This window comes from Gymnoscopelus braueri (assembly GCF_963280865.1).
Source record: "Gymnoscopelus braueri genome assembly, chromosome: 16".
Taxonomy (NCBI): Eukaryota; Metazoa; Chordata; class Actinopteri; order Myctophiformes; family Myctophidae; genus Gymnoscopelus; species Gymnoscopelus braueri.
In genome coordinates this window covers 14,300,661-14,327,721 of record NC_137616.1, presented here as the reverse complement: position 1 = coordinate 14,327,721, position 27,061 = coordinate 14,300,661, and the positions used below count along the sequence as shown (strand labels likewise).

General features: G+C 42.1%; 1 protein-coding gene across 1 annotated transcript in view; it reads right to left on the bottom strand.

Annotated features, from left to right (window-relative positions):
• lama4 (laminin, alpha 4) overlaps nucleotides 1–27,061 on the bottom strand; it is a 50,512-nt gene that overhangs the window by 10,681 nt on the left and 12,770 nt on the right. The window contains exons 5-30 of the mRNA XM_080453133.1: nucleotides 26,634–26,848; nucleotides 24,437–24,537; nucleotides 23,248–23,428; nucleotides 21,689–21,772; nucleotides 21,250–21,401; nucleotides 20,153–20,263; nucleotides 19,208–19,319; nucleotides 18,688–18,852; nucleotides 17,953–18,146; nucleotides 14,002–14,118; nucleotides 12,164–12,312; nucleotides 11,052–11,193; nucleotides 10,667–10,760; nucleotides 10,260–10,376; nucleotides 9,908–10,093; nucleotides 9,493–9,632; nucleotides 8,659–8,817; nucleotides 5,683–5,828; nucleotides 4,843–5,005; nucleotides 4,001–4,134; nucleotides 3,367–3,538; nucleotides 2,624–2,755; nucleotides 1,860–2,002; nucleotides 1,538–1,667; nucleotides 912–1,049; nucleotides 405–538 (exon numbers count right to left, since the gene is read on the bottom strand). Coding sequence (XP_080309259.1) covers nucleotides 405–538; nucleotides 912–1,049; nucleotides 1,538–1,667; nucleotides 1,860–2,002; nucleotides 2,624–2,755; nucleotides 3,367–3,538; nucleotides 4,001–4,134; nucleotides 4,843–5,005; nucleotides 5,683–5,828; nucleotides 8,659–8,817; nucleotides 9,493–9,632; nucleotides 9,908–10,093; nucleotides 10,260–10,376; nucleotides 10,667–10,760; nucleotides 11,052–11,193; nucleotides 12,164–12,312; nucleotides 14,002–14,118; nucleotides 17,953–18,146; nucleotides 18,688–18,852; nucleotides 19,208–19,319; nucleotides 20,153–20,263; nucleotides 21,250–21,401; nucleotides 21,689–21,772; nucleotides 23,248–23,428; nucleotides 24,437–24,537; nucleotides 26,634–26,848 — 3,711 coding nt within the window. The remainder of the gene's footprint in view (nucleotides 1–404; nucleotides 539–911; nucleotides 1,050–1,537; nucleotides 1,668–1,859; nucleotides 2,003–2,623; nucleotides 2,756–3,366; nucleotides 3,539–4,000; nucleotides 4,135–4,842; nucleotides 5,006–5,682; nucleotides 5,829–8,658; nucleotides 8,818–9,492; nucleotides 9,633–9,907; nucleotides 10,094–10,259; nucleotides 10,377–10,666; nucleotides 10,761–11,051; nucleotides 11,194–12,163; nucleotides 12,313–14,001; nucleotides 14,119–17,952; nucleotides 18,147–18,687; nucleotides 18,853–19,207; nucleotides 19,320–20,152; nucleotides 20,264–21,249; nucleotides 21,402–21,688; nucleotides 21,773–23,247; nucleotides 23,429–24,436; nucleotides 24,538–26,633; nucleotides 26,849–27,061) is intronic.

The following is a 27,061-nucleotide window of genomic DNA, read 5'->3' as shown; positions in this document are numbered from 1 at the left end:
TGAAATTATACATGTTTAAATACAGAATCTCAAATTTTAAAGCAGTGATTCTCAAACATTTTCATGTCAAGGACCCCCAAACTGATACTTATTTCGCTGCTGACCCCCATTTGAAAAGATCTTATGGCAGGGACCCCGGTGAGAGAACATTTTTTGAAAATAACCGATCTACAAGCTACACAATGTGTAGCATTGAGATGCATTGTGAGCTTGTAGATCGGCTATTTTCAAATAGCCGAAAGATAAAATAGGGCTTATTAAGCGTTTAAACTGTTCCTCATTTAGCTAGGGACCCCCCCTGGAACCCCCTCAAGGACCCCTGGGGGTTCCGCGGACTTCATTTTGAGAACCAGTGTTTTAAAGTACGAGGGGTTGAGGGTTTTGTCCATCAGAAGGAGCTTTACTTCTGGTCGTTCACTGATGCCACTATGAAGTGAGTCCTTCCATCGCCGTACTGCCTCTTGGTGGATTTGACTTTGGTCCCTTTGGTGTTCAGCACCACGGCTCCGTTCTCCAGGGAAATGCTGAACTCATCAGTCTGCAATGGGACGTTCATACAGGTGAGATTACATGACTGTATTGCATAAAAATATTATGCTAAATAAATGTCATGGTATTTTTTCTTTACAATTTGGAAAAAATACTTTTCATTCTGATACCGATAAATAGGAACCCAATTAGAACCCAATTAACATGCTCTGAGAATCTTGTCTATGATATTCAATCATATTGCAAATGACATCCAAATATCCAATATCCAGTATTTAAGGTCTGTCATTAGCATGAGATATATAGGTTCGGTGGTCTCTCATACAATTCGACTTATTGATAATTTTTTTTAAAGAACTGGTTAACCGTGGTTATTTTGTTCAACTTTTGACAATGCGTATAAGGCACAGAGATGTGTTTACCCCCTCTCTGTGGTAGAACAGCTGTCCAGACGGTTGCAGCGTTCTGAAGTTGAGTCCGCCCTCAAAGGAATCGAAGGGTGAGATCTTGGCCGTTGAGCCCAGATAGCCCTCTCCAGTGAAGTAGGCTTTACGGGACATCTGTTGGCGATCAAAACACACATCTCACTCTCTCTCATCGTCACATCACACCGCCGACACACCTGACAGCTTAACGCTTCAGTGAGCCCACAATGGGGATTATTGATTGGCTAGCAGGTACCAGCTGCTGAAGCACCGACATCCAATCATTTTTTCTCACTTGAAGATGAGAGGTACTGGGTTTAGCACGTGTGTGTGCGTGTGTGTGTGTGTGTGTGTCTGTGTCTGTGTGTGCTACTCTCCACACTTTACTTGGAAAAAATCCTAGATAAATATCGTTGCTGTCGGGTGGAAAACTTGTATGTCTAAGACGGTACAATTTTTATTTTGAAAAATGAAATAAAATAGTGAAAATAGCCGATCTACAGTGAGCTTGTAGACATAAAAAGTTGAAATATTAACATGGAGATACAAGGTTTCTGCCAGACAGCAACGATACGCAAGGTGCACCATCATAACCAGTATGTGGTAAGTGACGCTGTACTTACAAAGGACTCCTCGGGGCATCCGTTGCTGATACCAATGGTGCCGGGCTCCTCCAGAAGGTTAAAGTCTTTCTTCTGGAACTGGAAGCCTTTGACGCAGCCTTTCAGGCCCACCACAGAGGACAGCTCAGGCCTGTGGAGGTGAAAATAACATGTCAGTATATCCTGAAGTGGACTCTCAACCAAAGCCACTTACCGGACCTTCAGTTCTTAGAGCGTTGGCATTCGGGGTGCAACACTTGATTGAATACATTTGAATAAATGTATCAATAGTAATAGTAGTAATTTTTCTGGTACACATTGCTTTGGTGAAACGGCAGCTCACCTGGAAAGGAGGATCTGTGAAGGTGCTCCTCCGATGTAAAGGTCTGAGAAAGGCAGCGTGGTCTTTGGATTCTCCATGGACTTAACGTGACTCTTGTCCACCAGCAGGATCACCTTCTTTGACTGATGGTAGATCACTGACACCTGTGGAAATTAAATGGCACCAGTGCAGATTGTTATAACAGTATTGTTTCTTACTCTCTTTTGTGATTGTTTGCTTCTGGCTTGTGGCAGTGGTGGAAAAAGTACTCAAATGTACAAGTAAAAGTCCGGAATAAAACATTTACTACTAGTAGTAAAAGTACAAAAGTATTGGCATCAAAATGTACATAAAGTACCAAAAGTAAAAGTACTCGTTGTGCAGAATGTCCCATTTCACACATTTTCAAATGTATAACATCTTTTGAAAATAGTAGATCTGCAAGCTCACAATGCGTCGCATCGCGACACATTGTGAGCTTGTAGATCTGCTATTTTCAAATGGACGAAATGTATATAGGACTGAAATGGTTAATGTATGTTTTGTAATAATAATCAAAATCTACAAAGTAACTAGTAACTAAAGCTTTCAAAAAATTCTAGTGGAGTAAAAGTACAATATTTTCCTCTGAGATGTAGTGGAGCAGAAGTAAAAGTACTGAAAACCGGAAACACTCCAGTAAAGTAAAAATACCTAAAAATTGTACTTAAGTACAGTACTTGAGTAAATGTACTTAGTTACTTTACACCACTGGCTTGTGGTGAGGAGAGGGCGCCATACTGTACCTCATGGTAACGTGCGTCGTTAATCTTCAGTTTGGGTATGTTGTTCTCCATGAGATTCGGCCCGTTGCTGAAGCCAAAGTCGTACATGAGGCGCAGGTAGCCGTTCTTTAATTCCAATAGGAAGAATTTATCCTGAGAAAGAAAAGGTTAAAAAAATATATTGTTAGCTCTATTCCTTCAATCGAGTCTAAATAAACAATAGAGATACGTACATGTTACATCGTCAAACATTTATAGTAAGTACAAATGCAAAAAAACATGTGCGTTCATAGTTTCTAAAAAGTTTTGAAACAGGTTTGACATAGTTTCGGAACAACAAAAATGTAAATTTGGGATTAACCCATTAAGACCAGGAACGCATCTCTGTCATTTTAGATTTCTTTGGCTATTCAAGAATAGCAGATATACAAGCTCATAGCGCGGCACCGAGTGCTGCCCTATGAGCTTGTAGATCTGCTATTTTTGAAAAATCGTGTATTTTTTTGCAAATCTTTGAATATATATTTTTAAAGCAAAAATGTGTAACTCAAATCTTTGCTTCTGGGTGGTCCCTGGAACAAAATATTTTGAGATGGGGGTCCGTGGCCAAATGCATATCGGGGGGTTTGGGGGTCCTTGACATGAAAAAGTTTAAGAACCACTGATATAGAAACATAGGTTTTAAAAAAAAACTGATTTAGACGACATTTTGGAGAATCGGCCTCAGGTCTTAATAGGTTAATAACCTCTGTGTTTAAACGTACCCCATTGACCATGAGCAGTAGCACGCCGTTGTTTGCTACCGTTCGTACAGCAATGTCAAATCTGGTCACGACGCCAAACTTGCCCCTCCTCTCAATGTTATTAATGAGTGCATAGCCTGTTCCATCAAACAGGTAGCTGACGATACGACTCTGAGAGAAAGCCAACTTGTATCTGAGAGCAAAATGAAAAACAACAGGTTATTCAGTTAAATTTGAGCATTCCTCAAACTCTACAGTGTTATCGTTACTGTCGGGGGGGAGGGGGGGACATTATATATCCATGCTTTTGACTTTTTATGTTTTTCGTAAATTAATGCCCTATTTCATCATACAAGAGTGTTGCACAAAAGTAGTGAAAATAGCAGATCTACAAGCTCACAATGCATTGCATAGCAACACAATTTCTTTTAAAAAGTACTAAAAAAATAACGTTTTTTGGACATCCAAGGTTTCCGCCCAACAATATATTATGTGGCATATACTGTATTATTCATAGTAAAAAGAATCCTAATAAAAACAAAACTACAGTAGGGTTATCCTTTCCCCAACTAAAACAACATACAGTACAATTAGATAGAAAATAAACGTGAACCTCTGAACTTAAAGAATGCTAGAACAGCCACAGTAGGGATACCTGGGACACGGTGGTGATGTGACCACGTCAACCTTGTGGGTCTCTTTGAAGTTATACAGGCTGATGACGTCGTTGTTGATGGAGGCCATCTCGATGCACCCCACGAAAGGAGCGAGACTGAGAGGAGGCGGCAGCTGAAAGGAATACATAATCAGCATTTTAATTTAACCACATGAACCCTAGCATCCCTATTATAGGTATAGGCAAACAGTTAGCAAAAATACCAGATGTACTGTACAAGCTCACAACGCGCCGCAACGGAGCGTGTCGTGAGCTTGTGTATCTGCCGTTATTACCAAAGAGATTTGGTGTATAGGGGAAAAAGGACCAAGTATAGACCCCTGGGGGACCCCGGTCAATGAAGTATATAGGGTTTAAGTGGTTACGGATCAGTTGATTGTGCAGAACACAATTTGCAGAAATATCAACTAAACACACAGGTCACTGCAGCAACATGACCGACAAACTTGACTCAATCTTAAAGGAGTAGTTCACCCAAAAATGACTTATTTTCTGTCAATTACACACCCCATATGAAGCCTTGAATTCATGGCGATTTCGTTTTTGTCGCATTTCTAAGCCAATAAGTTGATGACCGGCAGAGTCTCCGGTAGGAGACTCAATTGACCTGCATTTGAGTCTCCTCAAATCATCATCAAATTATTGGCTTAGGAATGTGACAAAAACTAAAAAAATCTCAAAGGAATTCAAGACTTCATGGGGTGTGTAATTGATAGAAAATAAGTAATATTTTTGGTGAACCACTCCTTTAAATCGGTTGACATGATTAAAAGACAATCTTCAAGAGCATTTTTGACACTAAACTCAGTAGCGGTATATACCTTGACATCATCCGGAACGCCACCCACAAAGAAGACCAGATCTTTGGGGTCGATGTCAAACAGTGCGTCCGTGCCCGGAGCTTCCCCTTTCTGGATGAACTTCTGCTCGTCTGTGGACTGCGCACTGGGCACGGTGAGGAAGACCTTTCCATGTCTGCCCAACCTGGCAACCGGGGAACACAAAGGAGCATGAAGAAACAAAACACACGACATCATGATCGCTGCAACGGGCTGCAACAACACTTTGCGTTACAGCCATGACTTTGGTTCTCTAAGTAACTTGAGTGTAGCAGTGTTGATTTTGTGGACTAAAACTGTGAGGAAAAATGTTCGTCGTCGTGTTTTTTCACTGACAAAAACTAAATGAAAACTAAGCTACGATGACTGAAACTAAGACTAAATATACTGACAATTTCGTCAACAAATAAAAACTAGACTAAAATGTTAGGGAGGGACGAGTGGAGAAGAGATCCAGTAGAACTAAAAGACAAGTCATTTTATGTTTGGTTGCGCTTGTGTGCATGCGCTCTGAAAATAGCAGATCCACAAGTTTACAACGCGTTTTGAGCTTGTAGATCGGCTATTTTCAGCATGCAACCAAGTGTAAAATCAGCCATCATGACGCCATCAAGGCACCGCCAACATACATTTTAGTCGACTAAATCAACTGTAGATTTAGTCGACTATAATCTTATGATATTTAGTCGACTAAAACTAGACAAAAACTAAAACCTTTCAGATGACTAAAATATGACTAAAACTAAATGGAATTTTATTTAAAAGACTATGACTAAAACAAAATCAAAATTCGCTGTCAAAATCAACTCTGGTGTCTAGTACCTCTCTACTTTGATGTAGTTGAAGACTTGAGGCCACTGGCTGACAGGCTTTGAACTCAGCGGGATCTCCACGTCTTCACTGCCCAGGTTGTACATGAACACCAGGTTGTCGTTCTTGATGGCCAGGCCCATGTAGTCCTTCCTGCCCTGTAGGAAGACACAGCACATATATGTGGTAATAACACTAGTATGTAGAACATTGTGGTTGTTGTCGGGCAGAAAACCTCTAATCTCCATATTCTAACTTTCTTGTGTTTTTTCGTAAAGTAACGCCCCTACTTGATCACACTACAGCGTCACACACAGGGCCGGCCCTAGGATTTTCGTGGCCCTAAGCAAGATTTTTGGGGGGGGCCCCCCCAAACACCCCCATTATAAAATCATTGTAATTTTTGCATACTAAAATAATAACGCTAGTTGTTGGATAGGAGATACATGACATAATTACAATATGAAAGTAAAAATAAAACAAGCTGCGTGCATAGTTTGAGGCTGTTTGTTCAAAACGGACCAATCCTGCAAACTTTGGAAGCCAACCATAGGCAATGAGGATGGAATATGGGAAATCGGACAGATTTGTGTTGATCACATGACTATAGAGATACTGTGTACCGATTTGCATGACGTTTGGATAAAATCTGTAGGAGTAATGTTAAAAAAAAGGGTTTTGCACAAATCGGCCTCCTGGTGGCGCTATAACAGGCCCATGTGAAAAAATTGGGGCAGAGGTTCTGAATTGGCATCCAGGGAGTGTGTGTGCACAGTTTCGGAGCGACCGGGCCAACGGTGCCAGAGATTAGCTGCTAACACACAGACAGGACACACGGACGGACACACGGACGGACACACGGACGGACACACGGACGGACGGACGGACCTTTTGGCCTGGCGGAGACAATAATGTGGCCCCCTAGTGGTTGTGGCCCTAAGCGACCGCTTACATTGCTTATAGCAGCGGCCGGCCCTGGTCACACAAAAGTATCAAAAGTAACAGATCCACAAGCTCGAAACACAGTGCGAAGCAACGTGTTTTGAGCTTGTAGATCTGCTACTTTTTTGCCATTCTTTAATTTGAATCCTGAAAAGTAAGTTTTGGACATATGACGTTTCCACCCGACAGAGACGATATATAAATGTATTTAACTATATATCTGCATAATCATACCACAGCAATATATTCAGTGCCCTTACAGCACTACAGCACTCAAATTGAACGTTTGAATTATTTTCTTGAGTATGTTTTTCTCTATTTCTCATACTTTTATGCTATGTCGATGAATTGAATACATAGGACCACAATGGAAACAAGTCTCCAGGATTTATTTTTGTGTTATCCTTTTAGCCTTAATGTCTTACTGTACCTCGTTCTGTTTAAATTTACCAATTAATCCCATATGATATCTAATCTGGGTCACAGTGTTGTATATAATTATATCAAATATGTCCCAACCCTAATTAAGAGACACTATCAATTACACACAACATAAATACAGTATAATGATATTTCTGCAGGACATTGACATCATATTTTTATGCCTATTTAAAAACACACACATCCGTCATGTGTGACTGCATGGAGCGGTCATGCTGGGAGTGATTACTAAGGGCTCAGTAGCTGTGAACAAGAGCTGCTGCATACATGACAGTGGCTGTGAGATCACCATGGTGAAGTAGTACCATCAAGCCTGAGTTATACTTGGTTGCGCATGGAAATAGCAGATCTACCAGCTCACAAAGCGCTGTGCGGCAACGCATATGTGCACGTGTAGATCTGCCATTTCCGATATGCGACACCGACGCACGGCCATGTATAAATCAAGGCGTTATAAACAGAACAGAGAGGCCCGTTAGTGTGAAGCCCTTCTCTCTCTCTCTCTGTGCCCTGGTGGGTGGCGATCTAATGGTATTTATGCAAATGCTCCCGATCTTTGATGTTGTGTGTGTGCGCGGGCACACACACACACACACACACTTTTGTATCACTATACTTGTGAGGACGTCAACATTTTAGGAAGCCGACTTTATAATTGATTTATGATTTTTCTTGGGGCATTTTTAACAGCAAGTCTGAAGCCGAAAAATAGCAGATCTACAAGCTCACAACGTGTCGCGCTGCGACACGTTGTGAGCTTGTAGATCGGCTATTTTACGGCGTGTGCCATCGCCGCACAACTAAGTATAGAATAGGAAAAATCGACAACCCGACCCCTAAACCTAACCTCTAAATTTCTAATCCTAATCCTGAACCTTTTTCTAATTGCAAACGTATCTCTAAACATTATTTCAACCATAAAACAACAATTTTTCTCGCGAGGACCAGGAAAATGGTCCTCACAATGTCTATTTCTCAAATTCTACCGTACTTGTGAGAACGTTTGGTCCTCACAAGTATAGTAATACAAACACACACACACACACACACACACACACACACACACGCACGCACGCACACGCACGCACACGCACACACACTATTGTTACAGGCGTCTCTTGGAGACCCCTTGAAAAAGGCAACAGTGTGCTTTCAAAGGTTTTTTTGTTTTGTTCTCCTCTTACTCAGATGATCATAACAAACTATTCATCTCCTGTTCTGTTCTTTGCCGTTTTTATCTTTGCCCTTGTCCTCTGGTTCCAAGTTTGCAAAGTAAACAACTAGTAACGTACAAGGATTTAGGAATAGGGTACCAAAAAAATAACAACGGGAGATTCTCGCTTGGACCACCCGGGATTGACCCTTCCTCTAATTATGCTGGTCCTCTGCACATTGACACCCGTCACATGCATCTCTAGTTCAGCCTAAATGTAAATGTCTAGTTTGGACATAATATATTTTGTTGTCACTGCTGTGAACAGGCTGTAAATGAATAGCTTCTGGTTACTGGAACACAGCTTGCTGTGTACTGTATCTATGCTTTCAAATGACAACATGTTTTCCCCAACAGTTAGTATTCCTTAAAAAAAAGACACAATATCTCACATTTCTGTCTCCCAGGTAGAAGATGAAGCGGTCCTCGATGAAATCAGGGTCCACTCTGATGAACAAGCTGATGGACGTCACCGTCTTCAGTTCCTCCAGGTTGGCATGAGGATGCACCTCCACCGAGGAGTGACCATTGAACTTCATGGACACTTGCACCTGCAGGGTGACATTATGATGACATGAACGCCACAAAGAAATCACAACTAGGAAATGATGTGGATCTCAGGATCCACATACTCCAGTATGGATCTTGGACTTGGCTCCAACGTGGACCAGCCTGTGACATCAATCCTCTATGACGCATGCACTGCATGACTCCAAATTTGGGCAAGGTTTCAGTGCAAACAGAGTCACTTTGACATCCATTATGAAATGATGAAAGTTACATATTTCAAAAGATATAAAAGAATAATAGTCTTTTATACCTTGTTAAAAAATGTGTGGAGCTACTTCTGTGGCCTACTAACAGTGTGTATACAAAGTGTGGTGCTGATTGGACAATAGACTTTCAGCAGGTTGTGTGGCTATGCAAAAACAGACACAGCTTTGCTGTTATTTTCAATAGATTTTTATACATTTGAAAACTTGTGAAATTGTACATGCGTAATGAGTACTTTCTACTTTTGGTACTTTAAGTAGATTTTGATGCCAATTCTTTTGTACTTTTACTCAAGTAAGTTTTGAATTCCAGACTTTTACGAGTTTTTAATGCGAGTACTTTTTCCACCACTGTGCAACACTGTGGTGGAATCATGTATCTCTCTTTCGCCCTAATGAACAAATCCCCACTGTTCAACTGCTCCATTCCAGGTGAAAGTAGACGATACTGACCTTCTTGGCTACGCTCCTAGCCTGCGCTATGAGCTCCCTTATCCTCATGATGTTGGTGGTCACATTGTTGACTGGTTTCTTCTCCTCCACCACCTTCAGCTTGTCCAGCAGTTCAGGCATCATTGTGTTCAGTTTATCCACTGTGAACCACGTTAACAGATAGGAAACTCCACTTAAAGTGATGCTTTACAAGACTGTGAGAAGGATGCAGAGGGGACATATTTTTCCCTGTGCAGAACCTCTCAGGCAGTATCTATTAACTCCTTTGTTAGGACTGGCAGACTCGAATGCCAAACATGGCTCAAACCCCAAACCCCAAATTAATAGCCACCGTCTTTTGCTCATAGCTTAACCCATTAAGACACAGCACAGAACTTGAAATTATCCTAAGGCCTTTGTATGAGGTTCAGTTTACCTGCTTCCCCAGCAGAGATGACGGCACTTTCATACGCCGACGTGGAGTACTCGTTGTTCTTCATGTTGTTGGCCCACTCCTCCACCTTGGTGCTGATGGGAGTGATCGTTTGGAGAACCTCCACAGAGCGGTTCAGCGTTCTCCCTGCGATCCCCTCCGTGTCCTCCAGCCGCTTTGACGTTCTGTCTGCAAAGTCACGAAGAGGAATGAATGATGGTCTTTGAATTAGGTTTCTTTCTTTCTTTCTTTCTCTCTAGATTTTTCCACTATCATCTCACTATACTACCTTTTCCCATAGGATACTTCTCATTTGTACAATAAACCAGGAGTAAAATACTGTGAGTTATCTTACCCGCCTGAATGCCACTGATGTCCTGGACAACCTCTGCGAGTTTCCTGCTGTTTTGATCCATGGTCTCCTGGGTCTCCTCGATATACTTCAGCTTGTCGGCCACTTCACGTTCTACCTCTGTCAATGGAAACCAGATACACCATGAATGGAAATCATAAGGGTTCCATTTAGCTGGAGGGATGGGGGGAATCCAAGGCTTTAATTTTGATATGCCTCTTCTGGTCATTCATTTTTATCATGGGTGGTTATATGTTTCAACCCTGCTTCTGGCCACACTGAATTAAATACACGCATTTACTTTTGGGAAATTTAGACTGTCATACAGCAGTATGTTTGATATTTATGTTTGATAATATCACGATTTATCAATTTAATTACAAAAATCGAACGAGTGAAATGCTGAGTACCAAGTTGTTCGGAGCGTAGCGTGACAGACTCCTTAAAAGAATTGTCGCTCAGCGTCAGCAGGAATCCAAGCTGCGTCTTGATCCCTGCAGTAGCCTATAGATACAACACAGAAGGAATCAAACAAAAACAGTTATGTAAAAGGCACAAAATAAACATTTTGATTGATTAAAATCCAGTATCAATCAATCTAATTCTCCGTCAGTAGAAAGTAAAATAGTCTCATTTAAATCTGAGAGTTAGATTAACACTTTTATACGGTAAAGTTTTCTGAAAGGCGCTTCCCACGTGAAGAGACACTATATAGTGTATACAGTTCTAGTTTACGTACATACTGTATACAGTAGTATTGACTGGATGCATGTTTATTCATGTAATTGAACGTACATCCGCAGCTCTTTGGGACGCATCCAGGGTGGTCAGTGAAGTGATGTTGGCGTCGTCGATGTATTTCACAATGTTGTTGTAGACGTTGGCGGCACTTATGGCCCTCTGGACGAACCCATTGGCGTCGCTGCGCTTCAAATCCCTGGGGGCACAACAGACATGACGATATACAGCAGCTCCAGGAATATTTATATACGGAACATAAAACAGACGAACATTCCAGTTCACATACAATGTTCACATACATACAATGTATGATAGCCACTGTCATATGATAAATTATTAGTGCATTAAGCCAATGTCATAGGAACATACTGCAGAAGCTGTTTTAGAAATAGGTTTGAATCAGTTACACAGCCACATTGTGAAGCTGAACATTTTTATTCTGTGGTAGCCATCTTGGCTGAATTGCTCTGTCCTTTCCACTAGCTTTCCCTCTGTCCCTTCCATGTAATATTTAGTAAGCTTACTTGCAGTGGTGGAAAAAGTACTCAAATTCTTTACTTAGGTAAAAGTACCAATAATGCAATATAGAAGTACGCTGTTACAAGTAAAAGTCCAGAATTTAAAATGTACTCGAGTAAAAGTAAAAAAGTATCAAAATGTACTTAAGGTACCAAAAGTAAAAGTACAAAAATGTTTGAAAATAGCAGATCTACAAGCTCACAACGCGTCGCGATGCGACGCGTTGTGAGCTTGTAGATCGGCTATTTTCAAATAGCCTAGGTATAAAACAGCGCTAAATTGGTTTCATAATATCATCATTTATATCTGAAAAGTAACTAAAGTTTTCAATTAATTGTAGTGGAGTAAAAGTACAATATTTGCCTCTGAGATGTAGTGGAGTAGAAGTAAAAGTATTGAAAATGGGAAATACTCCAGTAAAGTCAAAATTCCTCATTGTAATTAAGTACAGTACTTGAGTAAATGTACTTAGTTACTTTACACCACTGCTTACTTGTAATGATATGGGAATGGGATTTACGAATACAGATGTTTCTTTTTCTTGCGTTGCATGAATTGCAAATCCCTCTTGAGTAAGAGTGTCAGCTTAATGCCCTTAACTCATAGTTAATTCATGTGTGGTGATTAGTACTGGCTCTCTCTCTTACTCCTCTAGCTCATCGGCCTGTCTCTCCAGGTCATCAGCGTGGTCGTCAGCGCTCTGGACCAGGTCTCTGTCTGCCATGGACAGACGCTCCGTCTTCTTCTTCAGCTGCCCTTCGGCGCCATCGATCGCAGCGTGGTACCCCGACACATTCTGCACAGATTCATGTGTGTGTGTGAGCGTATACAGGCACAGACACACAACCAAGTGCACACACACAAACACAAGGGCAAACGTTTTCATGTCAAGGACCGCTAAATTAATGTATTTGGCCACGGAGCCCCATCTGAACATATTCGATTGTGTATTTGTTAATTTTATTAAGAAAAAAAAAAAAAAGCTGATCTACAAGCACAAAGCGTGTTGCAATGCGACACGTTGTGAACTTGATTGAAAAGGTTTAAAAAGGTTAAATTATAATATTTTTATTCTATATTAACCAATTTTGATGGGGACCCCCTGGACCCCCCTCAAGGACCCCTGGGGGTACCCGGGCCCCACTTTGAGATCCACTGCTTTATGATACTCAAGCTTTATGTACAATAACCATATTTACTGTATTTGTTTCCTGGGAAAGATATAGGTACAAGATGTGCATAAACACACACAGGCAGACGCACAAAACACTAACGCGCACACACTCACTCACGCACGCATGCACGCACGCACGCACGCACGCACGCGAGCGCTAACAACGTTACCTCAGGTTGATTGTATTTCCCTGCAGACTAACTCGATAGAGAGCCACTTGACTAAAAAGGTGGAGCCATTGGAGAACGCTGCTTTATTCGACCGCCCCTTAATCCACAAATTGCTCCCAAATTAAATTGGCCTTCTTCAGAATTTGACACCGGCTCAATCTCTGCATCGCATTTCATGAATAAATTCAATGCGAGTGCTAGGATATTGCGATCCATATCACAGTCCATTAGATTACGCTGGCTGCACACGGCCTCATGCACCGAGCCATAAATAAAAGCCCAAACGTCAAGATAGAGGGAGGGACTCTTATAACTTTTTCAAGCCTCCGGAGACAAAACGTCAACCTGTGTGACCCAAGCACATTAAGCCATCATGTGCCACCAGTCATTTTGTCATTTGTCAGACAGTCCGGAACAGCCCCACAAAAGCCAGAGAGTTTTACCTGTCTGAGCAGAGAAACTCAGGAAACAATTTTTAAAAGCATATTTGTGTTGATACGGAAGTACATGCACAGTCAAGTCCTCAGTGTTACAGGTCTATTTATTTACATTTGTACACTCTACTGTATTGGTTCTCAAAGTGGGGTCCGGGGACCCCCCAGGGGTCCTTGGGGCGGTTCCAGGGGGTCCCCAGCAAAATGTGTTAATATAGCATCACAATAACTTTAACCACTTTAACTTTTTATACTTTGGCTATTCAAAAATAGCAGATCTACAAGCTCATAGCGCAGCACAGAGTGCCGCGCTATGAGCTTGTAGATCAGCTATTTTTTTTAAATCATGAAAATTTGTGCAAACCTTTTGAATATATATATTTTTAAAGCGAACATTTGTAACTCAAATCTTTGCTTCTGGGGGTCCCTGGAAAAAAATACTTTGAGATGGGGGTCCGCGACCAAATACATATCTTTTTGGGGGTCCTTGACATGAAAAAGTTTGAGAACCACTGCTCTACTGTATATCATTTAATGGCTTTGAATGATCTAATTCTTTCTGATGGGAAATGTAAACCCTTCACATGCCCTGTGACCATTAACCACATTGAACCATAGCGATAAAAAGGGTTCATTTGGTTAAAACACAAATACTGTAGTAGCATTTTCTTTTTTTGCCATTGCACGACAAAGTAATGTAGTCTCACCTGCACCATGGCGTCCACCTCAGCCACTGTCCTCAGTGTGTCGGAGACGAGGCCCTTGGCCATTTCCAAGGTTTCAGCGACAGTGCCGTGGTCCTCTGTTACCAAGTGTAGTTTAGCCTGGGGGAGGCAGAGACAGAAGACATGGAAGAATTATGAACTAGAAATATGTCATTGCGGTTGTATGCCTCAGCCAACCAGTTGCCGTGTCTGTCCAGACTCATAATATGAGTAAGTTATTTATATTATAGCATTAGTAGTGAATGAAGATTTTGAATGTCATTTGATGGATGACGTGTTTAGTGAGTGTCACAGCGACCTTGACCTTTGACCACCTACTTCTACTACCCCTGGTTCCATCCTTGAGTCCAAGTAGAAGTTTGTGCGAAATGTCATAAAATTCCCTCAAGGCATTCGGACGGACGGAAAGAGGAAGCATTTTTAAATGGCCTTCAAATGGTGGGTAATCCCTTCTGCTTGTGATTTCACACCACTGGAAGCATAGCACAGGAACAAGGTACTAAGTCTGTATGTACAGTAACCTCATTTGCTTGACTTGCAGGTCGTACTGTATGGCTGTGGAACTCATGTTGATTTAATTAGATTACATTACCATCTACATCTTACATATTATGTCTCTTATACAGTGATCATTGTCCTATTTCAGGGGTGGGCAACTTTGATGATGGAGAGGGCCACTATATTTCCACACTCACTCCAGAGGGCCACATTGCATATACTGTCGGGCCATTCTACATTATGTCACACAAAAGAAGCAAAAATAGCCGATATACAAGCTCAAAACGCGTCGCAGTGCGACGCGCTTGTAGATCTGCTATCTTTGCTATTTTTAAATTGGAATCCTGAAAAGTAACATTTTTATTTATCTTCAAATGTATTTAGTTATACTTGTTAACTTTATGAACTTAAATACAAATACATTGGACATACAAAAGACAATTGAATTTTAATACTAGTCATTAAGCTACTAATATAGACTGCAGTAATTAAAGCGGGCCGCCAGTTGCCCATGTATGTCCTATTTTATACTTTTTTGTACAATGGTATCGCACTGTGAAAATGCCTGATCTACAGATCAGCCATTCGCTGTTTTCAAATAGTAATAGATAGATAGTAACAGTTGTGTCTGTCTATAATGACTTGCCCAAAACAGGAACAGCAGGTTGAAAGTGGTTAACACTCTGGTGTGTACTAACCCAGCAGTGTCCTGTATTGTACTTCGTGGTGGAAAAAGTACTCACATTATTTACTTAAGTAAAAGTCCGGAATACAAAATTTACTTGAGTAAAAGTACAAAAGTATTGGTATCCAAATGTACTTAAAGTACCAAAAGTAGAAAGTACTCATTATGCAGAATGTCTCCATTTGACACGTTTTCAAATGTATAAAATGCATACAAATCTTTTGAAAATAGCAGATCTACAAGCTAAAAAAATACTTCAATAGCCGTACTCAAGTACAGTACTTGAGTAAATGTACTTGGTTAGCTGGGGTTGTCTGGTCCCAGCAGAGGGAATGAAGGAACACAGATTAAGGGAGGCTCTCTGTTTGGACAGCGGCCTATTCACTGCATTGATTTACAACAGAGTGGCCCTGATCATGGAGATCTGCCTGTCTGATAACATACACAATACACATGCACACGCATGTGCATGCGCGCACACACACACACACGCACACATGTGCATATACATGCACTTATGCAGGCATAATGCCCAGTGGTGGAAAGTAACTAAGTACATTTACTCCAAGTACTGTACTTAAGAACAATTTTGAAGTATTTTTACTTGACTGGAGAATTTCCAATTTTCCGTACTTTTACTTCTACTCCACTGCATCTCAGAGGCAAATATTATACTTTTACTCCACTACAATTATTTGAAAACTTAGTTAGTTAATAGTTACTTTGTTGTCATACAACAACATCGTAACGAGGTCGTTGCTGTGGCTATTAATATAAGTAAAGATTTTGACATTACAAAACATACATTAACAGCACTATATACATTTTGGCCATTTGAAAATAGCCAATCTACAAGCATTGTGAGCTTGTAGATCTGCTATTTTCAAAAGATCTTTATACATTTGACAACTTGTGAAACGGGACATTCTGCATAATGAGTACTTTCTACTTTTGGTACTTTAAGTACATTTTGACTGTTGTACTTTTACTCAAGTACATTTTGAATTCCGGACTTTTACTTGTAACAGAGTATTTCTACATTGCAGTATTGATACTTTTACTCAAGTAAAATATTTGAGTACCTTTTCCACCGCTGACAATGACAACAATAATGCACTCTCCCTCAATACACGCACGCACGCATGCACGCACGCACGCACGCACGCACGCACGCACGCACGCACGCACGCACGCACGCACGCACGCACGCACGCACGCACTGCATTCCTGAAGTTTTGGGGGATAAACCAGATTCCTTTGTACAGTAATAATATTTCTGGGTGTTTGCTGCTCTGGATATTATCATCATGGGAACAAAATGTGCGGTTGCACTATTTGCTGGTTCGGGCCTCCCAAGAACCCCCACAGCCTCCCACAGCTGGCTCCGTGTTTCTGTTCTCAGCACCTAAGTGCCCCCGGCGGGTAATAAGACTTGCTCTGGTATGCTCTGGGAACAACAACCCATATCTTCCTGCCAGACTTTTCCTGAATCGCGCTATAACCTACATACAAGCGGGGTCAGACTTTGTATCTTTCGAGGAGCCGGTTGGCCTCCCTGAGATCAGGCACAAATCAAGCCTGACTGGAGCATTATGAGTGGAGATAAGGGCATACCGTTCAACGCCAAAAAAGGAGGCAATCAACACTATCACACTCCACGGTGGGTGAAAGCATTGCTGGACACTTGAACAGGATGCTTATCTCTCTCTCTGAGCCGTATAGTAATGAAACCAACTTGACACAAACATAGAGCGAGTGGTGATAATAGTATGGGGGCAGAGAGGAGGGAGTCAGAGAGAGAGAGAGAGAGAGAGAGAGAGAGAGAGAGAGAGAGAGAGAGAGAGAGAGAGAGAGAGAGAGAGGAGAATGATGATGCCATGAGAAACACAGAGTGAGTATGTAAAAACATTTCAACCTTTGACCCTAACCCTTATTTTTCAAATTCCACACCCCACTGCGGAATTTAGCAAATTCACCCGCATTACAGGTTCCATGCACTTTTCACTTGTTATATATCAGATTCAGAGGTCTTCAACAGGGGGTCCGCTGTTGAAGGGTCCGGTTAGCATTACTACAGGGGTCAGTGGCGTCCCCAGGAATTACATTTAGGGCAGGCGAGACATTTTTTTGGCACCCCCACCATTAACCCCCCCCCCCCCAAAAAAAAAAGACATTTCAACTCAATCGAAAATCGGCGATCGAAAACCGTCGAAAGTTGGCGTTTTCAAGATGTTTTGGCCATTATCTCTGCTCAGTTCAAAGCTTGTTGAATGCGTGACTTTGAGGACATTAAGCACGCATGACACATTTTCGGATTATTCAGGTTTTCTAGGGGAGGCGAGATCTTAGTTGGGCAGGCGACCGCCTGCCCTGCCTCTACAGTGGGTACGCCACTGACAGGGGTTCCGCCAAATCTTTGTGTGATGCTTGTAGATCGGCTATTTACTGAGAGTCAGTGTAGAGGGAAAAAGACCAGATCAAGTACAGAGCCAACGGTCAAGTTGACTAAATATTGAGTGTTTAAAAGGTCTGAAAATACATATTAGCATGAATCCAACATATTAATAGAAAAGATCATGTGTGTCAAACAATTCAATGAAGCTATCTATGAAATCTATGAAAAAATGTGGTGGGGGTCCTTGCTTCATCTCTTTCTCAGCTAAGGGGTCCACGGACTGAAAAACCCCATGTATATATAATGAGGGAGGGGTCCAAGAAAGAAAGTAGAGGAGGGGTCATGGGACAATCACCTCATTTCTCTGGGATTTGAAGAGGTTGGCTCTGTTCCTGTCCTCCGCCTCCTGCACGTGGCTCTCTGCTGTCTGGAGGAGGGTCTGAGCGTCCGACAGTTTGGCGGTGTGGCTGGACAGGCCCTCCTTCACAGGGGACACCCGCTTGTCCGTGGCGTTCAGCTTCTTCGCCAGTTGAACGATACGTGTCAGCACTGGAAGGACACCACATGTTACTGAACCACTCAAATTCTATAGTTTATACTGTATACGTCAGTTGACCAGGGTCCCCCAGGGGGCTGTACTCCCCTCCTTTGTTCCCTATCCAACTCATTTCTTCCCCGAATATATAGCCGGTCTACAAGGTGACAAGTTGTGAGCTTGTAGATCTGCTATTTTCGTCGAATGTTCGCCAAATGTTTCCCCCAGAATCGTGATGCAACGGCGTGCATGCATTTGAACATAACACGACCTGTTTGTGAAGACATCAGTGGTCCATATGAGAGCTTCATACTGTATGTGAGGAAATATGTGGTGGAAATAAATGCACAGCAATGGAATGTCCTCATATTTTATACAGTATATGGGACCACCTGGATTCAAACCCGGGTCTCTACTGTACCCATCCAAAGGGGAATCCCTAAAAGTCAATGGAGAAATTACACTTCTGGGCCTCATGCAGGGCTATACAGTGTGTGTGTGTACGTGTGTGCGTGCATTTGTGTGTTTATATAAATATATTTTGTGTGTCCTCACGCTCATGGGCCTCAGCACTCTCTGTGGTGGCGATGGGCCCTCGCGGGGAGAGGTCCAGTTTCCTCATCCAGGTCAGCATTCCGTGGGCCATCTCTGTGTTCCGACGCAACATCTCTGGGTCCACCTCCTGGTGGATGCTGTACAGCTCCCACTCATGGATCATATCTGCTCACACACACACACATACATACAAAACCACAGACCGAGACACAGATACAAACACATACCGCACATGAGCAGGCAGCAAACAACTTCAAATCAAGCAAAAACTCAGTGACAATGCTTAATAGTGGACTTATTTCAGTGTATTAACGTATAGTCCAATATCACAAAAATATCACAATGGGTTGTACATAAAAACAAAGCAATAATAAAACAAGAACAAAACAAGGTAGTACAATGCATATGCATGCATGCATACATATTATTATAATGCTATTCATAGGTTACAATGACTATACATACTGTGAAGGGTTGCCTATAAGTGTTACATGTGCGTACATGTGTTGCGTTCTAGTACCTTCTATGAGGTAGTTGAGAGCGGTGAGGTTTGCGGTGAGCTTGTCAGCCAGGGTGAGACTCTGCAGTGTCTCCTCCACCACTGTGTCCCTCAGGCTCTTCACTATCTCCTCCTGGAACATCAGCAGACCAACCGCAAATCAATGACCATACAGTATATAGCCCACACAAATCAATGACTTCAAGCCTGATTAATAGATAGCTGTGCACCGGTGTCACGCACCGGAAATAGCAGATATACAAGCTCACAACATATATCGCCATGCGACACATTGTGAGCTTGCAGATTTCGGTTCGCGATACGATGTGCAGCAAAAAAATCTGACATCAAACCAACAAACACCCCCATGTTGTTTGTTTAGAAATGTTAGAAAGGTGAGTTAAATTACTGAATTACTTTATTATGACTCTAGGTTAGTGTAAGTAGCATATATTCCATTAAGGTAAGCATACACTACTAACCCTGTAAAAAATAACTTATAGGTCATTTAAAATTATTTCAAAAAATCTCTTAATGTCAGCAGAGAAAAGTCTTAACACGACTTGGATAGACTTCACTCTCACTGGAGTTCAGATAATGATAATGCAACTTTCTCTCTATTTACTTCCATAAGATAGTAGTAGTTGTGTAGTAATGGTAAATATTAGAGCAGTATGAGGGAAAGAGTTTCAAATCCCGCTGACTTTCACTATAGCACTGCTAACATGCTAACAATGTTCAAAAACAATAGCGTGCCCATAAAATGTGGTTGTCTTAAAGAGATAGTTCAAAATGACTTTTTTTCAATCAATTACACACCCCATGAAGCCTTGAATTCATGGAGATTTTTTAGTTTTTGTCGCATTCCTAAGCCAATGACCGGCAGAGTCTCAATGGAGACTCTGCCCTTCAAAGTGTAACGTGTAACGTGAGTAACAGATGAAAGACAAAGGGCTTTTTGCTGACCATGTCTACCAGATGTTTCATGTCTGACACCACGGCCTCCGTAGCGTGCTCCAGGTCTCCAGTCTGGCTCCGCATCACAGAGGACTTGTTCCTCCAGCCCACGGACTGATTCTGGGCACAAAGCAAGAAGTGAGATATGTCAATGAATTCATCATAAAAACACAGCTGAACTCTTCATCACAGAAGATGCCTTGCTGCTCCTTCCTCCCAGCCCGGCAACCAGAGCAATTGCTGCGTTCACACGGGCTAGATACAAAGATACAGTCTACCATTAATTTTCAATGGAAGCCAGCGGCATGAAGGTGACAAAGCAACATCCCACGTTTGTAGCTGCTATAAAAGATACAAAGATACAAAGTCAAGTTGAGCTGGGTTCAACTTCCAGCTACAAAGATACAAAACAACAACTGTGGCTCCAATGATGCGTCGCTTGATGACGTCAACGACCGTGTTGAGCAACACGGATACAAAGCGACGGAGCGACAAATATGCGGTGTATTTTTGTGTCTTTGTATCTGCCCGTGTGAAAGCAGCATATGAGAGCAAAGCAAGAGCAGGTTCTGTGCCAAAAGGAATTAATCAGAAAATAATACAAAGGCGAATTTGAAACGGTGAGAGTAGAAGGAAAAGTGCAGGAAGATGTAAGGAAGAGGTATCAAGAGGTATATATATATAGTCAAGACATTCAACTTTTGTGCAATCATCACATTCACTGTAAATATTGCATGTTGTATGGATAATTGGTGATCGACAGGGAAAATATACAAAATCCAGTTGGCTATTGTATGCTTTTATAATGTATAATATTGTATGCCGTTGTATTATACAGCATTGGTTCTCAAAGTGGGGTCCGAGGACCCTCAGGGGTCCTGGCTGGCAGGGTACCAGGGGGGCAAATCTTTCAATATATATATATATATTTTAAAGCCAACATTTATAACTCAAATCTTTGCTTCTGGGGGTCCCTGGAACAAAATATCTTGAGATGGGGGGGGGGGGGGTCCGTGGCCAAATACACATATAATTCTGACATGAAAACATTTCAGAACCACTGTATAATATACAGTATGCTGTGCTAGTACTTGAATTGTAATTACCTCCAGCCTATGAGCGGTGTAGTTGTAGTACTTGAGCCTGTCGTTAGCAGCAGCCCCGGTGGAGACGTTCAGCACACTGACCCTCAGCTGGTCCAGAGTCTTATTGGACAGACGCAGGTCTCCAATCAGGTGCCAGATACATTCATCACAACCTGAAAGCATGGGGGAAAGGAGTGATGACGCGGATACTGTTTTGAGGTTTTCACCTTCCACCATGCAGTGGTACATGTACTCAAGTAAAATTTTGAGGTATTTGAACTTTACTCGAGTATTTCCAATTTCCAATACTTTTACTTCTACTCCACTACATCTCAGAGGCAAATATTGTACTTTTACTCCACTACAATTATTTGAAAACTTTAGTTACTAGTTACTTTGCTGTCATACAACAACATGGTAACGAGGTCCTTGCTGTGGCTATATAAGTAAACCCACTTACTGATGTTGCAGAGGTTTACTGTCGCAGCCTCTGGTAGACACTCCCCCGTGTGCATGTCACAATGGCCAGTGGGGCAGTCACACTCTGCACGTAGGAACACACACACACACACACACACACACACACACACACACACACACACACACACACACACACACACACACACACACACACACACACACACACACACACACACACACACACACACACACACACACACACACACACACACACACACACACACACACACACACAAGCGCACTTCAACTTACAAAGGTCGGACGGACATATGGGAAGTTCTGGACCGTAGCCCAAATACTTTGTCAGCTGGACATGGGCTGAGTGCAAACGATCATGCTATATGAAGACCCAGGGATGGTGTTTTGGCAGTGAGGCCCCGGACATCTGTCTTGTGTATCCCCAGTGTGGGATTGCATTGGTTTTGGCAGCTGTGCCGTGCTCTGAGTGCATGTTTGTGTGTGTGTGTGTGTGTGTGTGTGTGTGTGTGTGTGTGTGTGTGTGTGTGTGTGTGTGTGTGTGTGTGTGTGTGTGTGTGTGTGTGTGTGTGAGAGTGTGTGTGCGCACGCGTGTGATGTGATGTCATCCCCTCGTCCACCGGGAGCTCTTGTGGCCCCTGGGTTAGCTGCTCTGTGCAGATGCCTGAACCTGACATCATAAACTACTACTGTGATAGTGTGGGTGTGGGAATGGGGGCTGCAGGCCCACAGCCTTCCTTCTCTCTCTCTGGGAAAACGTTATCTGTGTGCTAAGTGTTATGACTGATGGTCTAGGTGGGCGTCATTTTTCTTGGGAACAGAGATGGAAAGCATCACTTTTGACATGTTTGATCCCTAGATACAATCTACTGTATAGCATGTGATGCCAATTCACCACTACTCCCATGTAGGCTGATAACTAGCAGGGTTCGATTTGGGGGGGGGGGTACATTTTCTTAACCACTTAAAGGGATAGTTCACCCCCAAACTGACCTTTTTTCTATCGATTAGTCACCCCATGGAGACTTGAATTCATGGATATTTTTTTGTTTTTGTCGCATTCCCAAGCCAATAATTTGATGACCGGCAGCGGTTCCAGTAGGAGAGTGTGTCTCCTACCGGAACCGCTGCCTACCGGTCCGCTGGTCATCAAATTATTGGCTTAGGAATGCGAAAAAAAAAAAATATATATCCATGTCACCATGGGGTGACTAATCAATAGAAAAAAAGATAGCCGGTGCGGTAAATGGGGTTCCCCGTGCATCGCTTGCTACCGCTACGCCACTGGCTATGCTGTATCAACAGAAGGTTGAGGTTTTATCAGGCAGCCTTCCAGGTGTGAATAAATACAACTACAGAAATGTAAAAATCCATGCTCTGTCATTTATTCCTGGATAATTAAAGGCCAAAAATGTTCTCGGGGTGTTGCTATAGGAGCTAAAGGAAAGCAGAATGAGGAAACCTTGCAGCTCTTACGGGTCAGTTTTTTTTACAATCTCAGAGTTAACACCATAATTCTACTGTGTGACTACAGTGACATGTTTTGGCAGAAACGTGACTCACTGTGGCAGCCGGAGGGGCCGTAGTTCCAGTGTCCCGGGAGGCAGCGCTCGCAGTAGCGTCCCCCGGCGCCCGGGCGACACTGGCAGCTGTGTGTGAGGGGGTGGCAGGTGGGCTTCAGAGAGGCGGGGCCGCACTCACACCGCCTACAGCCCTGGCAGCTGGAGAAACCCGAGTGGCCCTCCTATAGGTTACACAAAATGACCACGACAAAACACACACACACACACACACACACACACACACACACACACACACACACCATGAGATCTCATTAAACAATTGTTTAATTTCAGTCAAGGTTGAGCGGTTTTTGGAGGCGGTCCAGAAGCATTCTGTCACCCAAAAATGTGTGTCTCATTAATCACCATTCAGGCGATGATGTGACACCTCACCATCAGGCTGCTATGAGCTGTGATGCAAATAACAGCTAATTAACTCCTCACTCTGATAGGCTGCTGATAGTGTTGCATATTTGATACTGGAGATACGCTATTGGCGGCTCACCCCCCCTGTGGACAAGTTCAAAGCAGGGTTTGATTTGTAAATAAACTGAGGGGGGGTACATTTTCTTAATCCCTTAATTCCTACAGTATATACGGTACTTCGTTGTATGACAAATAGCAAAAAGAAAGCCGATCTACAAGCTCACAAGGTGTCGCATTGCAATGCGTTCTGAGCTTGTAGATGTGCTATTTTAGATTTTTTTTAAATAACAAATAAACATTTGAGAATTTTGTAACAATTTTGACAAATTAAGGTTTTTTTTTTTGTTAATATTTGCCGTTAAGAAACCTTTTTAATTAAATTGTTATATTTTGATATGATCAAACATGAATATCTAACCTATCAGACAGTCCAAAAGGAAATGCGTGTATTTAATTCAGTCTGATCAGAAGCATGGGATAAAACATATCCTCACCGGCATTAAAAATGTATTAGTGGAGCCGGGAGGGTATCACAAGGATTAATTCACCTCTAGCAAATCGAACCCTATACTAATGACATCCACCCACTCCCCTCCACACCTCCTAATAATGATTTGATTCTTTCACATAACATTGATTTCAAGAAATAGCGGCTGACATTTGAAACTTAAAACCTCTGCTGAGAATCTATACGGAAAGAATGCCAAAGCCCATGGAGTGACATGATTGTGAGAGATTATGACCTATCCTTGAGTTTGTCTCACCTCACACTGGTCACACAGTCGTCCCGTGACGCCAGGCCTGCAGTGACACACTCCGGTCCTGTCATCGCATGAGGCCGTCCCACACTTACTGCACATACACTCTGCGGAAAAGACACAGGATACGTGCAAAAGATGAAAGTGACTGAGAGGTCAAACTATGAGACATGAGTATAGGAGTTATTTGTATCCACGGCGGTGACTTGAAACATACACCGGATATCCATCCATGATCTTGAATTGTGACCCTTTTTTGTTTTTCTAATGCATAGTGTGAAGGTTTTGTACCCAAGGTATTCTTAACCCATTGAGACCGGGAAACGCATCTGTGTCATTTTTTGATTTATTTGGCTATTCAAAAATAGCAGATTTTTTTTTTTTGCAGACATTTGTAACTCAAATCTTTGCTTATCGGGGTTCCTGGAACAAAATATTTTACAAATGTTCGCTTAAAAAAATATATATAATCCAAGATTTTGGATAAAAATGACACACAGATGTGTTCCTGGTCTTAATTGGTTAAAGGAGTAGTTCACCCAAAAAAATACGTATTTTCTATCAATTACTGCACCCCATGAAGCCTTGAATTCATGGATTTTTTTTTGTTTTTGTCACATTCCTAAGCCAATAATTTGATTACCGGCAGAAATATGCTAATGTTTCCGGTAGGAGCTCAAAGGAGACTCTTTGAGTCTCCTACCGGAAATACACCTTACACCCGTCATCAAATTATTGGCTCAGGAATGCATCAAAAACAAAAAGGTCTCCTTGAATTCAAGGCTTCATGGGGTGTGTAATTGATAGAAAGAAAAATATGTTTTGGCTTTTTGACTTTTTGACTTTTGCTGCATAATTGTTAACATTTGAAAGTATAATTGCCATTGCCATATCTGGAACAAAAATGATAATCACAATCTGATTCCCACTATACTGTAGCGTTTATTGATACTCTTACTTTTCCCCTGCAATACTATGACACTAGCTTTACACAAATTCATTCCACTCCTTCGCTCGCTGATGCCAAAATGATGTAACATGAGCCAATATCCTGTCTTGTACTGTCCTCCAAGAATGCCGAGCTGCTGTCAGTGGAGCTTGACAGGAATCCTCAGCAGCCAGTCAGCCCAACTGTGTCAACAAACTATAAGGACCCTTCCTGCATTCATTATACATGGCTTTGTGATTGGCTTAGGGCCCTATTACACCTAGGACACACAAGGGGAATTGTTAGAGCCTCGTATACGACCAAGCCATGACCTTACTTCACCTTTACTTGCAATATAAGCTCTATATGCTTTTTCATATGACAAATGACATGTATTTTCAATTAAAATGTTAAAGGTTTCATGACGTTCAGTTTTACCACACATTAAAAGTCTTTGTCATGGTCCTTCAAACGTGTATAAAAAGTTTTAACAAAAAATTCCACTCCATTGATCCATGGCAGGTGTTTTTCTCTCACATTTCTAAAGCCTTTTCAACTGCAATGAAAAAACAAATCTTTGCCTGCGGGTGTCGCTGTTGAGGGATTTTGCCTGTCAATCATCGCCTCTGCTCCGCCCCCCCCCCCCCCAAAGGAAAGGATAGGGGAGGGGAGGGGCTAGGAGGAGAGTGGGCGGGATTAATGGGCTGTGACTTCACTGCCGAAGGGCCAAGCTCAGATTACTTTTCAGCCTAATTATTCAGAAAACCCCAGACCACAGAAAATCCACTGTATGTTCAAAGTTCAGATTTTTTGGGTGTAATTGAGGTCATAAAACCCCCCAAAAAACATAACAAATAAAAAAAGTGAGAATGAATGTCATAGAACCTTTAAATTGTGATACAGTATTATCAAACATATCAGACAGTCGACATTTCCCCGGTATATATTTAATACAGTCTGACCCAGTTATAAGACATATCCCCATTAGTGATACAAATTAATTACCAGGGGGCAATTCATTGATAACCAATTTGCTATCAATAGCAGAGGAATAGATTTAACCCCCTTCAACCCAGCAAATCGAACCCTAGTTGCACTCATTGTAAAAGGCTAAGCGACTCAAAATGGATAAAAGCATCACTCAAAAGTCTAAAATGTAAATTGCTAATATAATACAATACAATACCAATCTATTTCTGTCCTCTCCCTGGATGTTTTGTCCAGTGAGTAACATCTAGGGAGGAACATGTAATGTTCATTATTAGTGGCACGTACCTCTGCAGTTTTTGGCGCTGATGGCATCGCCATAGAAACCCGGGGCACATTTCTGGCAGTTGGCGCCCGCCGTGTTGCCCCAGCAGTTCTGGCAGTGGCCTGTCACATTGTGGCACTCGTTAAAGATCATGTTGGGGTCGGAGTTACCGTTGCAGTCGCACCGCTTGCAGGAGTCGCCGATAACCATCGGGTTGCCGTAGTAACCGGGAGCACACCTGGAGGAAGAAGAGTGAGTTGGGGCTCAGGGTGGTGCTGATGTTACAGAGATCCTTGGTTTGTCTAAAGCCAGTGGTGTAAAGTAACTACTGTAAGTGCATGTACTCAAGTACAATTTTTAGGTATTTTTACTTTACTGGAGTATTTCCAATTTTCAGTACTTTTACTTCTACTCCACTACATCTCAGAGGCAAATATTGTACTTTTACTCC